The 18,339-nt window shown below is 38.2% G+C and overlaps 1 protein-coding gene across 1 annotated transcript in view; it reads left to right on the top strand.

Annotated features, from left to right (window-relative positions):
- The window catches only part of LOC107561861 (nectin-1-like), a 148,358-nt gene that overhangs the window by 85,180 nt on the left and 44,839 nt on the right, over positions 1 to 18,339 (top strand). The window contains exons 2-4 of the mRNA XM_016246376.1: positions 8,293 to 8,667; positions 11,074 to 11,373; positions 13,095 to 13,107. Of these exons, the coding sequence (XP_016101862.1) occupies positions 8,293 to 8,667; positions 11,074 to 11,373; positions 13,095 to 13,107 (688 nt within the window). The remainder of the gene's footprint in view (positions 1 to 8,292; positions 8,668 to 11,073; positions 11,374 to 13,094; positions 13,108 to 18,339) is intronic.

Genomic DNA, 18,339 nt, shown 5'->3' with positions numbered 1-18,339 from the left:
TATTCATGCATTTTTCATGCTATGCATTATAATGTTGTGCTGCCTAAATTCACATGTGACTTTTAAACAATTGATTTAAATTTTTTAATGACATAATCGTATTATAATCATAATCGTATCAAGTCATATGTAACAAAACGTAATAAACTGTAGTCAAAGTATAGCATTTTAATATCTGCATTTTATTGGTTACCAGCCATAACATGAATAATAATCGCTGTATTTGTATTGTATATTGACAGTACTATAATATTGTGCATGCCTTTTTTTTCTGAGCAATGTTATTTTAGTATTTGAGGTACCATTATAATTTTTATTAATTTGTTGAATCAGGTTTGTTTGTTTATTTCCCGTATTCATTTTTAAATTTATTTACTTTTAGTTTCTGTTTTTGTTTACTACAATAACCCTGTTTCTGAGTGTTGCAATATTTCCCATCCAGTTTTCAAAAATAGCATGATTCCTCTTTAAACTATGTACCAAACTGTTTGACAAGCAGAGTATACCGAATCATTATAACTTCCTGTATAGCTGGTTCAGGTAAATACACCGCCTCAATCAAGCAGATGGTAGATGGTCTATCAGGAAAAGGTATATAGGGGAAATGTGTGTAAAGTTTGAGCGCTAATGGAGAAAGGGGCGAGAGCAGAGTGCAAGTGAAAGCCGGAGTGCTGACCATATGTTGCAGCAGGTTTCTGCTGAAGGTAAATATTAGCTAAGGCTGACACAGTAGATGAGGGTAGCTGGTAAAACAAGAATCAAATAGCCATGTTTAGAAGAGAGGCAGCACGTCTGCAGAAATGCGCATACACTCGAAAACAAACATACTAGAACGAGTCGTACGTGCATAGCCGGCTGTAGGATTCATCACATTCTCCTCACTGATTTTAGAGTTACTCTTGATCTCCACCGTCGCAGTCTCTTCTCTGTTTTTAGCTGCTAACTTGATACAGCATCGTAATGCGCCCACAGCATGAGCGGGATGTGCTGGGAGGCACCGTATCATCACTCTCTAGCACATAAACATATTAGTGTCCTCACCGAAGCTGAGCTCTTCTTTTTTCCTAACTGAAGGACCTGGATTGCTATTAGATTACCCACACACAATGGGGCGTATTTTGTAGAATCTCTAAACAAGCCTTTCTGCGGTTTTCTTAATGAGATGGGCCGAATGCCATCATTTTTTTTTCTTTCTGGGAGGCCTGAAGCAGGTCCAGTGTTGTGCCTCGTGCCCGGGGAGAGATGCGGATCCGGTCAGGCTACCGTCCCGGAGAATGGTAGCTCTGTTTGGAGTGTGCCTCCGCACTGATGCTACATCTTACAGGAGGCGTCCTAGTTGCACCCCCACCCCAGCCTCATGGTCCACGTGTGAGAGTGAATAGGGAAGATTCTGTGATTCCATTGTGAGAAGTAGGCCTGGAAACAACAGCAGTTACCTTTTATACACTAAAACAGTGGTTCTGAAACTTTTTGACTTGAAGGCCCCCCGTTATCCAAGACAATATCCTTCAACCTCATGACCGTTTGACCAATTACCAGTGAACTTTCTTTTTACCTGGGTAGGCAAATGTAAAGTTTGGCAAGATACTTCTTACTGCTGTTTTTTTGCTGGTTCAGCTGATATTTGCTCACCACTGACACCTGTAGGTTCGGAGAATATTTCATCTTTGGTGTGTGTGCCACCTACTGTATGGTTAGTGCGTAAAGAAGGCTTTAAGGATTTGCTCAGGGCAAATTAGGCTTAGTGTGCAGTGTGTGTATTTTAAATATTTCATTTTCCGGAGGTTCCTGGTCAGTGGTCAGGCTAGCAAAACAAAGTCGGCCTCAGAGTAGACCCTCTAGTAGGAAAACCACATTCATCCTTGACTTCCACCTACATCCTCACAGTCTTGCCAGATTACTGAAAGTTGAATGACTAATCACACATATGTTGGACTGTTTTATGCTGTTTCTCTGAGAGATAATGGGTGGATTAAACGTAACTAAATGAGATGTTCAACACGCCTTGAACAATGGGGATTGTGAAAGGCTTTAGCCTCCTCTGACTTGCTCATATATGCCTCACGGTAAGATCTATGCAATTATTTCCCTCCACATTATGAGTTTCTGCATGTAGTCCAGGTAAGAGACCTGGAAAAAGAAGCAGAGTCCATGTTGTCTGAACACCACCCTTGGGTGTGTTTGTCAGACCCACTGGATAATGCTTTAAGACCTCAAGATTTGTTCTGCGGTGTGTTACTTCACTCTCATCGTTATTCAGATGTCTGCAAGTGATTGTCTTACTCAACTTTTTTGTTGTGCTTTCAAGGGCACCATTGTGCCAACGACAACGCTCTCTCGCAGTCTGTTTGCCCTTGATTCTGTTTCGTAGCAACTTAACTTCTTTCATTGTGTACAGAAGTGCTTATATTCTCAAGTTTTCCTTCTGATTGCCCTCCATTGTTCATCTCCACTGTGCTGGCTATAATTACTCTCTATCTCCTACTTTCTTTGGAAGACCCCTTCAGCCCTGAGGTGGAGGAAGAAAAGGTGGAAATGGGGTCAGGGGGCCCAGAGGCTTTGGGTTCCTCAGTGTGAGGATTTGGGTTCTGGAGCCGAATAATTACCCCTCTCTCACAACTCCCTCAAAAGAGTGGACTGATCTTTATTTGCGGTGGTCTAAGTGGATGACTCAGAGGAGGGAGTTAGCAGAGTATAGTCTCCCTGCTACTTCTCCTATTCCCCCACTAACAACATCTCCATGCAGCTGAAGTGAACTAGGCCTATATTTAAAACGCTTTCCCCCCTAGATTGGATTGTTTTTCTTACTGATGTTGGCAAGATGTAAATCGCATTGGTACTTCACAAGACATTTCCTCTTGTTTCAACCCTGTCACAGTAGCAAATACCAGTGGAAACAGGGTCAAATCAAGGGGTACAAGGACACAGGTGTTCCCCAAGGTAGCTGTGCAGAGGTTGCCAGCTGTCTTTCTGTCAAACTCGATTAGTCAATCAATCTGTCATTTCACAGTGCCTGCTGATGGGTCTATACACTCTGGTCAAAAATATCTAATCCGTACATGCCTGGGTAAATGAGAAATGAAGGGTTTGGTGTACATCGGTTAAAAAAAAACTGACACATCACCAGCTGATCCCCTCCTTTATAAGTGATGTTTGCTAAGGATAGCATCACAATTGATTTTCATACTTAGGGTTAGGGGGTCTCTTATGACTTGGACCAGTAAGTAAACACCAGCAGTGTTGGGAAGGTTACTTTGGAAATGTAATAGGTTAAAGATTACAAGTTACCGTGTTTAAAATGTAATAGTAGTGTAACTTTTTCAATTACTTTATTATAGTAATGTAACTGATTACTTTTGTTTGCTGTTTGATTAATTTTATAAATTTCTAATGAATGTTTATTTGCAACTGTTAATCATTTTCAAACATTTACACCCTGCAGGGTTAACCTTACAGTAGTGCTCAACACTGTCAGACTTTCAAAATCCTTCCTCACTTGAATTAAGATGATCAAATTTGAACACAAATACCGCCTTTTACTTTGAGATTGATCTGAAGTTCAATGCAGATTTAAAATCATAAGAAATAGTTTACTGATACTGTTTTTGAAACCAAATATTTGCATAACTACAGGAAACACTGCATCTAACAATGGTTTGGAAAAAAAATTGCTAATTAAAAATAATAATAAATAAAAGCATATGCATCAACTCAAATACGGTTATCTAATAAGCATGTGTCCTATTCTGTCTACTAAACTCCTGAAACATTGGTGTCTTTTTGAAATCTTCAGTAGGCCTGTGTGTAGTAAATTAAACCACATGTCTGCGCCATTAATTTCCATGAGGGGCGGACTGGGAAAACACTGAACAGGAGTACAGTAACCATGTTTTTGCCCAGAACAGAACCATACCGCCAAACCAAACTTTATGCTAAGTATCTATCATTTTGACGATAGTGGTCCTGACAGAAACCATGGTTAATTTGTGGTTACCATGGTTTGATAATTGTAACCATTGTCTTTGGATTTATAGTAAAATCATCATTCATTTCATAAGGGTTGTGTTGTAAGGGAGCCCTAGCTCCCCCTAAACCTGTTATACAGTATGATTATTTGTCTGCTAAATTACTACTGTAACATTACAATAGATAATAATGAAGTCCTTTATGCAGTATTTTGAGTGATGACTGATGAGCAATGGGCTGCTGCTGCTTAACTAAGTAAACAAAGACAAAACTACAATAGCATATTTACAGATGAAACTGACCTGCACTTTAAACCCTGAACAGGGTTTTGCTTCTCTGCTCCACCTGTGCGCTTCCACGGTCCACTTCATTCTCTTTCTCGCATTGATTACTCTGATCCAAACCGTTTGGCGGAGGCGCGAGCCGAAGCATTGCCAGTCACGACTAACCGATTCATGATTTATTAGATATTTAATTATCGAATGGCAAATTCGGAAATAATCGCTTTAGTACATTTGGAAGGCAACTATACAATAATAATATTAAAAAAGCGGGCCAAATCGGCTGCCAGGCCACCGGGAATTGTCCCGGTTCTCCCGATGGCCAGGTTCCAGACACGCAGAACGTGCAGGATTCATACGTTGTCTTTTTGCGGCTTAATATTTGCAGACACTAGTCCATATCGCGTTTTGATTCAAGTGTACTGACCTACTTTTGATTTATTCGTCCAAAATGTGGCATATTCCATCCGCATTAGGCTATAGGAATTCCGTTTTTATGACTGGATTGTAAGAACCAGTCTGTGTTTTCCACATCACGGAAATGATAAATTATAGTAAACAGTGCAATTTGGGAAAGAAATCAATTAAATCTGTATGTGGATTTGTGTAAATATTCAAATGAAATCCCATGTGTAATTGTTAACATTTTCATAAGTAACTGTAATTTAAATACACATTTTTTCTTAGTAACTGTAACTGATTACAATTACATTTATTTAGTAATTAAATTACGTAACGTCGTTACATGTGACTAGTTACTCCCCAACACTGAACACCAGTAACATCATTGTGATGGCAACTTTTGCATGGGCTTCACTCTGAATAAAGTGTAAATATCTACTTTAAACCATTTATTGGTGGTTAACACAGCTGAATTCATGGCAAAATGATTTAACTTTCATGTTCCTGCAAAACAAACCTGCAACTTCCAGTGTACCACTGCATGAGAAAGAAGAAAGTTCCTATGTGATAAGAGTTTATTTCTTTGTATTCAAGGTCAGTACCATGTGCTCTCTGAAATCTTGAGTGTCTTGATTTTTCAACTTTCATATACTTGCAAACACGCTCGCACACACACACACACACACACACACACACACACACACACAAAGACTTATATTTCTGTGTGCATTGAATGAACAGTGCATATTTTGCCTCGCTTTCTCTCTTTCTCTCTAAATGTGTGGCTAGTTTCAACCCCGCTGGTCATGAGACATAGTTTACTTTTAGACTAATCAGTGTCTTCTCAAGTTTAACTTTACCCCCACACACACACACACAACACACACACACACACACAACACACTCACACACACAACACACTCACACACACAACACACTCACTCACTCACGTTTTTACATTCTTATATACTCAAACACACTCGCGCACACACACACACACACACACACACACACACACACACACAAAGACTTATATTTCTGTGTGCATTGAATGAACAGTGCATATTTTGCCTGCGTCTCTCGCTTTCTCTCTAAATGTGTGGCTAGTTTCAACCCCGCTGGTCATGAGACATAGTTTACTTTTAGACTAATCAGTGTCTTCTCAAGTTTAACTTTTCCCAGATTATCTTTCAAATGCCTGTAAGTCCTAAATGTAGAATGTAAACACGTGCCCATACTTGTTGAACTCTCATGACTGATGTCACCCATAGACCTCAGCTCAAACCAGTATTTCACCTATTCATAAAATGGCTTACAAATACTCATATCAGATCCCCAATCAGCAATTCACCTTAGACTCTTCAAAATTGCCCATTATTGTCTCATTTTCAAAAGGTACCATTTAAATTATGGCTGTGTATTGGCAATAATCTGGCGATATGATACCACGATACAGGGGTAGTGATGCAATATGTTGCTATACACTGCGATACTGTAAGCAAGGCGATATATTGGGATATTTCTTATTTTATAAATAGGATATATTTTTTAGGAAAGCTGTCATTAAGAACACACCACCATATGCAAACCTTAGCAATAAATAAATACAAATTATTTAACCAGAACACCGTGGGATCTGCATTTGCAATAATCAATCCCTGTAACATTCAATGTTATTGAACCACTTTTTGTGCAGTACGAGTAAAGGGGGGAAAAATGAAAGGATCCTTTAGTTAAATGTATATGTATAAAATGTATTTTATAAAAATACCATATTTTAGACCCTGCTTTAAAGGTTCACGGTTTAAGTTTACAATTGTAACATACAATGTCATTTGATTTTTTTACCGAGAACCGTTGCACCCCTAATGGTAATGTTGCAATTTTAAGATGACACATGAACAAAATATAAGATGAAATACTAACGTCGTGCTCGAAAGTTCACTTCTTAAAAGAACAATGATGTCATTATTATAGCAAAGTTTTGTATATTTATATGAGGGATGCAGATGGAACGCATTTGGTCAAATGACCCACAGTTTCCCTTGGTTTTGTTTTCCCCTGCAGTATTTCCAACTTTTATGAGTGGCGTGATTAAGCACAGTAGTTCAGAGTTACTTCCTCTTTGCTAAGGTCTCTCTGTAGGAGGTAATTACCTGTTTTGCCAGTCATAAATAAGCGAGAGAGAGAGAGAGAGGGAGTGGGGGAAAGAGGGAGGTGAAGGTATGTGGTTTAGTATATGTTTGTGCAGGGAGCAAGACCAACAGGACAGCACAGCACCTCACGGCGAGGAGAAATATATCTACTCTGGGTCTCTTACGACAGGTTTGTTAAAGACAACAGAACTCATGGACTCTCAAGGGACACGTTTGCCTCAGAGTTATTCACGGGTCAGGAAAGCTTCTGTTATGAATGGCCTCTCTAGAGCTAAACAGGAACTGAAAGTGCTCATGGATGCATAGCCCTTCCGAGGAAGCATATGCGGGGTTGATATGTAAGAAGAGCCGATTGTCTGGTCAGGTGTTAAGGAAGTAAAGACAAAGAAAATATGAATGAAACGCAGGGGGTGAGGTAAAGGGGGTAGTTAAACAAAAGTATGAGTAATAGCATGTGCAAGAAAGCTAGTCTTTAGAGAAAAGGAAGGGGTGAGAAGGAGGGGTTTGAGTGTTGACACATCATTCTCAGCTGGAGGGGGTAAAAGAAGGTCACCAGGGAGACAAAAGGCCAAGGGCCTGTCAAAACAAGACACATTTGACTGTGGGGCATGCCGTATTCAGGGTTGAGAGACAAAACCACTATTGTTTTAACTGGGGGCAATGGATTCATCTTCTACGTGACAGATACTCCTGAAAGCCGTTGCAGGGAAAACATAGAAACCCATTCGTTTACTACTAATTGCCTGCCTGGTTTATTGTAGCTTAATTCAAGTGCCATCATATGGGCACACTCACACTGGATCCCACATTGTTTCCATTAATAGGTGCTTGAGGCTGTCACCGAGTTTACCAATGAGAAATAATTAGGATAGAGTGGTGTGGGAGGGTTGGCAGTCAGGATCAGAGTCGGGGGGGATCCACCATCATTACACATGCGAGGAAAGTCTACATCCGGAGCTCTTGAAGGCCTAATGCTGCCTGTAAACATCACTGCCATGCTTGTAATTAGTTCTGTTTGTCGACGAAGGTGGCGTTTAAAGTACTCTTGTTGAATTGGCATGCTAGCTGTTTTGACGCACTCGACTGTAGCGTGAAAACCCGAGTCGAGTCAATGAGCTGTTGTGACTTCTGTTAGAGTTGATAGTTTTCGTGATGCATATTCGAAATAAATACCAAAACACATGGAGAGATTCCATATGCTATTAATTAATTTAAATAAATATTTTGGTTACGTTTTATTTTAAGGTGATGTTGTTACAATGTAATAACACAGTACTAGGTAATCTTAATTAAATGCATATACTTACTATAGGGTTAGGGTTCGGTTTAGGGTTAGTTATTTACACATGAAATTGGTGACTGTCACCTTAAAAGAAGTTTGGTTTTAATATTGGTAAATTACCAAAGTATTGCAAAATTTAGTGCATTAAATATCATTCTTAGCACGGATTGTTTGACTTGTTTTTGATGTCCTTGTCTTTCTGCAGCGGGGAATGGGCAGTCGGTGCAGACGGACCCCAGTAAGTCTGGATTCGTGGGTGACACGGTCGAACTGCGATGTGTCTTCATCAACGGTAAGCCACCAGTGAAGATCTCTCAGGTCACCTGGCAAAAGCTGATAAATGGCACCAAACAAAACGTCGCCACCGCTAACCCAGACTTGGGAGTATCAGTGCTGCCCCCTTTCAAAGACCGTGTGAGCTTCAAGCATCCTGCTGTGCGCCAGAGGTCCCCTTCTACTCTTGAGGATACCACCATTGTGTTCAGCAACCTACGGCTATCTGATGAGGCGGCCTACATCTGCGAGTACACCACCTTCCCAGCAGGCAACAGGGAGAATATGGTCAACCTCACCGTCTTTGGTAAGACCACCATACTGGCAGCTGAGACCGTACATATATAGTGCTGTTCTCCTGTGAAAAGAACACATTCACAGGGCATCAATGGGCCTCATTCATGAAACATGAGCAGAATACATTTCTGTGTATGTCATTCATGAAACAATTCTGAAATTACAAGCAGATCAAATTGTGTAATTTGTTCAAAAACATTTATATTCCATGCTAAAATTTGTGTAAGTTATTCACATTAAATGGTACAATTTATGTAAGATTTTTTATACAAAAATTTGCATTGAATGTAATAAATAAATAAATAAACAGTAAATTACGAACAGTTAAAAAAAAAAATGCAGTGCAGTGCCAAAACACTGGTTTGCACTGAGCAGCAAGTTCTCTGCACACATATAACCCCGTGGAGGACAGCACAGAAATAGGTGTCATTTTCTTGAATATTCTCCGCACTCTTAGCACTGACATGGTGAGAGATTTTTGATTAAAGGTGTCATCATGGTTAGCAGATAGTAAGGTGTAAATGGATGTTGTTTCAGCAATATTTTATTCATAACCCTGTAAGCCCTTCAGAAAAATCACCTTTGTCCTTGACCACTCCAGGTCTGTGAGGTGCTTGGTTAAAACCTTCACTACGCTTGAAATGTATTGATCAGTGCTCAGCACAATAGAAAGAGCTACACCCTAGCCTCGACCTTCAGATATAATGCATTCATGCATGTTTTTCGCTACACACACAAGTGAAGATAAGCTATCATTTTATTAAAGGAATCCAACATTGTATTATTTTCTTACTTCTTTGAAACGCAAAATCCGAAGTTAAGCAGAATGTCCAAGCTGCTCTTTGACAACAAAAGTGGATGGTGTTTTATACCCAAAAATACCATTAGCACTGTAAAAGTAGTACATATCCAGATCTTCTGATGCTATACAATAGATCAGGATTTCCCGAAATGGGGTTTGTGTGTTGATGAAAAGCTTATAATTCATGAAATAAAAACAAACTGTAAAATTAAAAGAAAGAACACTTGCTAATAAATATGACATTATTTATTGTATGCATGCATGTCATTTAACTATTAAACACAATCAAAGTAAACATACACGTGTTGTCAAATAATGTATATAATGTAGTATAATGTAACTATGTAAATAGTGTAGTTTCATTGACATACTATTATATTTTTTGTTAATATTTTGAATCAGTTTTATTTTTATATTTGCTGTTTTCATTTTAATTTTAGTTATAGTTTTAGCAATTATGTTGTGTGTTTTTGTCATTTTTATTATATTTATTTTATTTTTAATGTGCATTTAAGTTTTTGTTATTAGTTATTAGCTGCACAGGTTAAGAAGAGCAACATAATGTATGTGCATTTGTGTGTGTGTGTGTGTGTACTCGTTTTTGTGACAAATGAGGACATAAATTTGTATAATGACAAAGGTATGACATAGGTATTACAAGGAGAAGGTGACTTTTCAGGACATTACCCCAAGTCCCCACTTTTCAAAACGCTTATAAATCACACAGAATGGAGTGTATTGAAAATCTGAAATAGCACAAAGTCTCCTGTAAGGGGTAGGTTTAGGGGTAGGGTTGGTAAAGGGCAATACAATATACGGTCTGTACAGTATAAAAACCATTACGCCTATGGGATGTCCCCACTTTTCACAAATGTAAACCTGTGTGTGTGTGTGTGTTGGAGTGCAAGAGAGGAGTATCTTAGAGAGGTGGGTTATGCTCCCACTGATTGTAGATTTAATTAGAAATGAAGTGTTGATATGTTTTCCATTAAGCCAGCAAAGGGAGCTGCTTGGCTCAAGTACAGTTTTTTTTTTTTTTACTAGTGTGGCTTGTTTACTCCCAAGCCCATTTTGTATATCACGTTCACATGCATGCGTCTTCTGAGAACGCTGGCAACATGAATGGAGATAACCAGCTCAATGTTTTCAAAGAGCCTCTTCATGTCATATCAACCCTCGACACAAACCTCAGTCCTGCTATCAGCACTCTTTGACATGCACTCACATAAACACACATCTTCCCTTTTGATGCAGGCCTGTTAATTGCTAATTGGCAGCCCATAAAGGATCGAGATTGGATGACTTTGGGCACTGCAAGAAACGAGTGTTTTCTACATCTGTTATTTGAGTGCTTGACTGATGCTTTCGCTTTGAACACGGGTTAGGGGAAAAATACATTAGTGAACTGCTTGATTTATACTGACGGGGAAAAAACGACTTTTCAGAATGGCGAGATTAGTGTTAGAGGCACTGGATCAGTGAGAAAAATAAAAAATTTTTTTTTTTTACTTCACAACTTCTCAAGGGCACATTTGTTGCTCCTGTTCACACAGTACTTTAGTATATTACAGTGTTTCTTTTCTTGTTTTTTTACTGCTTACTTCTTTCTTCCAGCACGGCCAGTGACCAAGATGACCTTGACTTCACCCACCATTGTGGCAAGGATGCCGAAACGCAAGATGCCTGTGGCCACCTGCATGTCGGCTAACGGCAAACCTCCCAGCATCATCAAATGGGACACCACTCTGAAGGGTGAAGCCACGTTTCAGGAAACGCGCAATCCAAATGGCACCGTGACCGTGCGCAGCAACTACATCGTGTTGCCCAGCCGCGAGACCCACCGTCAAAAGCTGACCTGCATCGTCACCTACCGTACAGACCGCTTTACTGACAGCGTCATACTCAATGTTCAGTGTAAGTTTTTCTTCGTGTCTCCAACATTAAAAAAAATAATTACATTGATAGGTATGTATAACATATTCTACCATTAAAAAAGTTTGGGATAATGTTAAATGTTTTTGAATGAAGTATCTTATGCTCACCAAGGATTTAAGCATCTATTTGATCAAAAATACAGTAAAGCAGCAATATTGTGAAATATTATTACAATGACAAATAACTGTTTTCTGCTTTAATATATTTAGAAAATGTATTCCTGTGATAAAGCTGAATTTTCAGCATCATTACTCCTGTCTTCAGTGTTACATGATTCTTCAGAAATCATTCTAATATACTGATTTACTGCTTAAGAAACATTTCTTATTATTGTCAACGTTGGAATCAGTTTTTGCTTTTTGGTATTTAATAGAGAAGAAATCATAAATTGTATTAATCAAGGATACGTTAAATTGATCAAAAAAGACAGGAAAGGCATTTATAATGGTACAGAATAGTTTTGTTTTTAAACAAAGGCTGTTCATTGAATTTTCTATTCATTAAAGAATCCTGGAAAAAATGTAGCATGATTTATATTTATTTATTTATGTATTTGTTTGTTTGTTTGTTTTAAACAAATGCAGTATGGTGACTTCTTTCAAAAAAACATGAAATAATCTTAAATATTCCACACTTTTGATCAATATCGTATATAATATACTATATAATTTAAAGTATGTGTATATAATATATATATATATATATATGTGTGTGTGTGCATATGTATATGTATATGTGTGTGTGTGTGTGTGTGTCCAGTATTATCTCAAAATTCTGATTTCATTCAACTGATTTAATGATTGAGCTGATGAGCTGACGATCCATCTGACTTGTCTAATTAGTGACATATTTATATAAAACCCCACTGGAATATCAAAGAATGTCTAAACAATGCATACAAATGTAATAGGATGTTAGCATTTATGCTGTACTGTTACGCAAGTTCTGCGGAGGAGGTTCGGAGTAGGAAGAGATGTGTCACTAGCCTGTCTCAGCCGCTGTTGTTATCAGCTATTGTTTAGGGCAGTTTAGAGCAGTACTGCATATATCAATATATATATATATATATATATATATATATATATATATGCTTAGAGGAGTTCACATGCATGCTGAACACTTATTGCCTGATTTTCTTTACTATCTAATCCATCCAAAAAGCAAAATTTTTTAAGAAATGCATAATTTATATTTGTCTACAAAACTAATGTCAAGCATTTACTCACAAGCCTTTAGATCAAAAGGTTTGTAAGGTTTTCAAGATCATGAGGATCAGTATGTCCAAACATTTGACTGGTTGTGTATATCGGCATCATTAAATGAAATAAAAGATGATCGATGTTTGAAGAGTACTCCTCTGAAATATTCCATTTACTGTAATATTACATGACAGCATAGATGTGTTATGACTGATAAGAGAATAATTTCCTTCCGTAAACTACTTTTTCATTCATTGGTGGTTAGCACTCAATCAAGATAAGTAAAGCCGTTTACAATGGCTCTATTCAGAACTCACTGAGCCATTGATAAACCTTCAATCAAGATCAAGCATGAGAAAATAAGCTATGCTTTGTGTACTTCTGAATGTTTACCTTACCAATATGCCGGTTTTAAAGAACAGTGAAAGAGATATACAGCGAGATCGAGTCTTGTTTGTCAGTATGGGTCTTGTGATGGCTATTGTTGTACTGGTGCTACAGGTTTGGATGCAAAGTAAGTTGGCAAAAAAATGACATCATTGCTTTGCCTACCAAATTAATATGATGACAGGACAGTCTCAGGACTGTTTTATAAACCTTTCTGTGGACAATGCTGGTGTTTGTGTGAGGTCAAGGGCATATAAACCATTACTCATTAATCATTTTAACTTTTATTAATAATTATATGCCCCCACACATATTATATTAACTTTTTTTTTTTTTTGCAGTGGCACACATATCTTTAGCCAACTAGAAATGTGTATTTGTGACATTTGTGTGTTTAGTTGAGGATGTGTGGTTTGGAGAAATATTTTCCCTCATAATATGCAAACAAGAACCTTTATTTCGGATGCGATTAATCACGATTAATCGTTTGACAGCACTTAATATTATTATTATTATTATTATTATTATTATTATTATTATTATTATTATTATTATTATTATTATTATTATTATTATTATTATTATTATTATTATTATTATTATTATTATTATTATTATTATTATTATTATTATTATTATTATTAATAATAATAATGATTAAAATATAAAGCAGCAAACAATAATAATAATAATAATAATAAATATTATTATTATTAGAATAACAATCACAACATGATTTTAATAATACTTTATGCTACAATTTAATTATGTACAGAAACAAGTTCACCCTGATTTCAGACAGCTCATTAACTCATAATTATCTTAAACAAACAAGCAGATACATACATACTTACATGCATACATACATAACATAGTTAGTTAGTTAGTTAACCATTGAAATGGCTGTTGGCAGGTTTTAGAGCTTCCACACTTGGGCCAAGTGGACACAGCAAGCTGATGCCGATTAATTGGCCTAACCTATCAGCCTATCACTGATTACATCACCTAATTCATATTCATGAGACAAGCTGATAAGGTTTCTAATGTGTTGTTCCAGATTGTTCCTGCGCCCTTGGGTCAGGTCCACTCTGTAAGATGACCAATGTAACCTTCTGCTTGAACTCCCTTGTGCAGCATTATAATTCAGTACCTTGGCATTGGCGAATGTGCCACACTTATATGCCAATTAGCACGGGCGAAATGTCCCATCATTCATCACCCGGCAAATTCCCATGAACGCATGTGTATGTAAATGTGAACAATACCGACACCACCAACAATGTTGGACACAGTGGATGAGCAAGTTGTGTGTTACAGTTAAAAATGGAGGAATTATGCAGCAAAAAACAGAGAGATAAATGTGGCAATTTGTTCAGTAATTAGGCTGCGAAAGCTGGGAAAGGAAAACATGTCACCGGACTTCAGCTGTGGTGGATTAATAGCTGGCAATGCCCAGGGTGCACTGCCTCTGTGGACCGGGGTGGGTTTTAATGAGAAAGGACAAGAGAGAGAGAGAGAGAGAGAGGAAAGCGCTGAGCATTCTGGGCTATTCAGGGTATCAAAGGACACATATACAGCAGCCAACTCTGTGAAGAGGGACTCATGGATGGCGCTAAGGTCTTCTTGAGGCATTTTTTTATTAGTAATTGATATACTGAGACTGGAAGTAGAATGAAAGAGAAGAAAAGGAGGGAATGAAATGAGGAAAATGGGGATTGAGAAAGGAAAATATGAGGTACAATAAAGTGAGAACAGGAAGGAGGTTCTGGTTTGGTGCTTGTCGGTATTAAAGTTGCCCGCAAGGTGTAAGGTGGTGGTGTTATTGGTTGCTATGCCATTGCTAAAGGGTTCTGAGTGATGGTTGCTAGGTGGTTATTTACTGGCCTGAATCAAAATAGCCCACCCCATGTCATTATGTGTGTGTCTCATTGATGTGAATCATATCGTGTCAGAGTTATTATAGTTAAAGAGATCACCCAAAAATGAAAATTTACTCATCCTCAAATTGTGGGTAAATGAGTTTCTTACTTCTGTTGAAACCAAACAGTTGACAGTATGGAAAAAAAAAATTCTGTGGAAGTCAAAGGCTGCTGTCAACAGTTTGGTTACCAACATTCTTGTTTATTATTATTATTATCATTATTATTATTATTATTATTGTGTTCTACATGTTCTACTGTATTCAGTTTTGGGCGAACTATCTAAAACCATTTAAAGAAAAAGACACTTGACACTTGAAATACATTTTAACTGAAATAAAATTGCATATTAGGAAACGTTAACACATGGACTGATTATGCATTGGTGTCTTTTATCGTTATGCTGTTGTCAGTGTTTCATAAAAGCAAAGCTACTCAATTGTTACAGTGATTTTACCATGGTAAATGGTGTCATTAGGTATGATGCAAAGCAGAGCAATGACTACTAAAAGTTCAATTACAAAATGTATAACCATCACCAGCACACACCACTACGTCTATCCTCAGACAATTTCATGCAAAACAACTCCTGGCTTGGGTTGTATTGTTTTTCAAATGCTTTTTTTTTGTCTTTAAGCAGAAGTCATCTGTTTTCTTCCTAAACTGTTCCTGTAATATTCATAACCTGGTTGAGGACAGGGCCTGTGAGACCGATTTCAGCCCAAAAACGCAGAAGGTATAATGTGTTTCCCTAAATGCTGACTGCTGCAAAGCAATCTGATGAGATCCAGCAGATAGAAGACGTGAGGAGAGATAGCTAAGGAAATATGTCACAATAAGCTGTCTGAAGATAAACTCTGAGTGTGACTGTTCTGCTCGCCTTATGATATATTTATGGTAAGAATCTCTCTGGCATGTTTTGATAGCTGGGAAATTAACGCAAATCTGAAACTGAAAGTGTGTGTAGCTGTGTGAGAGAGAAAATGTGTGTAAGTAGTCACATCATATTTCAATGTGAAATCTGAAATAGGATTGATATTTCATATAGTCGTGCTTAGCCAGACTTCGAGTTTCAGCATAAAGTCTGGCCCAAATAGTTGCTTATTTCAGCCAAGAATCACCCACTGTCTGGATGACACGTAAAGCGATCAGTCGCAGTTCCCAGTTTCGTTAAAGCAAAGGTCATCTTAAATAGTTTTTCTTGAAATAGTAATAGCCAGCCAATCAGATTAGAGCTTCCCAGATCATAACATAGCTTTCCAGTTGTGTGCAATTTGCATCGAACGGTTACTGAGAAGACTGTGGCTGCTTTAATTAAGGCTGAAACAAAATTTCTTAAAGTCTGTGTGAACCGGAAATTGCGACTGACTTGTTGCAAAGATTCAATGGTCTTAAAGTATTGTAACATATTTCAGAATGAAATCTCGACTTCTTGACTCGACTTTACAGTATTTTAACGGTATTTCCGAATGAAATGCAATATTGAATGAGAAAAAAAAAAAAAACAGTGCAGGGTTTGGTTTTAGTGCACCTCCTTGCCATCTCTAGCTCACAGCAGACCGAAGACTGGAGGGGAGGTGTTAAGGATATTCTGCCCAATCAGAGATTAAATGCAATTTGAATAAAGATTACAGAGACAAAACATGTCTTTATATTATTAACCTGCACAAATTGTTCACCACAAGACTAGTGATATGCACTATCAAAGTAATAGGCTTCAGTTTATTTCATGCAAACTTTAATGCTAAAGTGTGTAATTTTTTATGTTAAAATACTTTATTGTAAGTCAAAAAAAAAAAAAATGTGCACATCCCAAAAAACCCAAAGGCTCAGGTGCAGGACAAAAAATAAGATCAATACAAACAAAGGTCAGTGTCTGACGAAGACCTGATGGTCGAAACGTTGTACCAATAAATTCCTTGGGAGCAGTCTTGTCAGTGTGCAGACAATTTTTTGTTTTAGTAAAATACTTTCTTGTACCCTTATATACAGAGGAAATATTTTGCACGTTGACTGAAAAACGGAAACACTGTGGCACTTTCAAAACATTACTATGTTTGTTTAAGAATCCGACCAGCCTGACATAGCAACAGCGGCTCAACCAATAGCGTGAGTTTTGGGCGTGTCTATGCATTTTATCAACCAGTGGCAGATCTTGGAAATGTTTGGGAAACCTGCAAAAACGTTCCATTTGGTGAAGCTAATGGTTCCGAAATTACGCAAGTCACACAGACTCTGTGTTCTTCCCTGTGCATTTTCAGAAGGGCATTTGTGTAATATTTATGCATAACTTAAAGGGCTCATATGATGTTGCTAAAAAAACACATTATTTTCCACATACTGTACATTATTGTTTCTCCTCTATGCCCCGCCTTTTTGAGACGTGTCGATTTTTACAAAGCTCATCGGTCTGAAAAAGTGAGGTGTGCTGTGATTGGCCAGCTATCCAGTGCATTGTGATTGGCCGAATACCTCAAGCGTGAGACGGAAATGTTACGCCCCTCACATATTGTTGATGCCGTGTCCCGGCCGGAGCAACGAGACAAAAACATTAAAACCCATTACAAACGAGGTATTTGTTGCATCCAGTGGGGACATAATTACTGATTATAATGACTTATACTGTCTTTTTACGCATTGCGTTGCATTGCATTGTATCGCGCCGCGTAAACATAAAACTCTGTCTGCATTTGTTATCAGAGAAATGACAAACAACAAGTGCTACTCTACTGCCAAAAACTCGTGTTTGAATCATCAGTGTCAAATCGTTTAAATGAAAACGTACTTACAGACTGTGAGTCAGAACTGCCGACATTTTAGTCTAACGTTACTTTCCCAGGATCAGTAAACAGTCCTCCATAAAATGCGCTGGACACATCTGAATATTTGGGTTAAACTGTTCTGGAACAGTGTTGTAAATACAACTTAACCACTGATTTGTAGTCGTGTCCTCTTTTGGAAGACCAAACAAAGTAGTTTTGCTTTCACAACGAAAAACACAGTGGCCTAGCGTGAGGGGAAGCCCCGGCTTAGCGTGCACTGAGGCCGGGCTAGCGTGAGCTGAAGCGGTGGGCTTGAGAACGGCGCAGCCGGCGATTCGACGAAGGAGCGTCCGGAAGGACATGTGACAACTCCAGGCTGGACTCCGCTTCCTCCACGGTGAAAGCCGATCTGGCGATCCACAGCGCAAAGTTGTAGTATTTCTTCAGCGACCAGCACGGATCAGCTCTAGGCATAACGAAGCAGATATTGTCCTCTTTTGTAAGACCAAACAAAGTAGTTTCGCTTTTACAACGAAGCACACAGCGTCTTCACGACATGGTGGCGGCGGAAACAACAATACTACTGCGAGAATAAAAGTTACGCCTTTTTTCTTTGCGTGAACATTTGGGCGGCGTTATGCAAATCTTCCCACAGAGCGATGTAGGTATGTGGGGGCG

This window comes from Sinocyclocheilus grahami, unplaced genomic scaffold, assembly GCF_001515645.1.
Source record: "Sinocyclocheilus grahami isolate Dianchi unplaced genomic scaffold, SAMN03320097.WGS_v1.1 scaffold795.1, whole genome shotgun sequence".
In the NCBI taxonomy this organism is placed as follows: Eukaryota; Metazoa; Chordata; class Actinopteri; order Cypriniformes; family Cyprinidae; genus Sinocyclocheilus; species Sinocyclocheilus grahami.
This window is presented reverse-complemented; position numbering and strand designations above follow the sequence as displayed.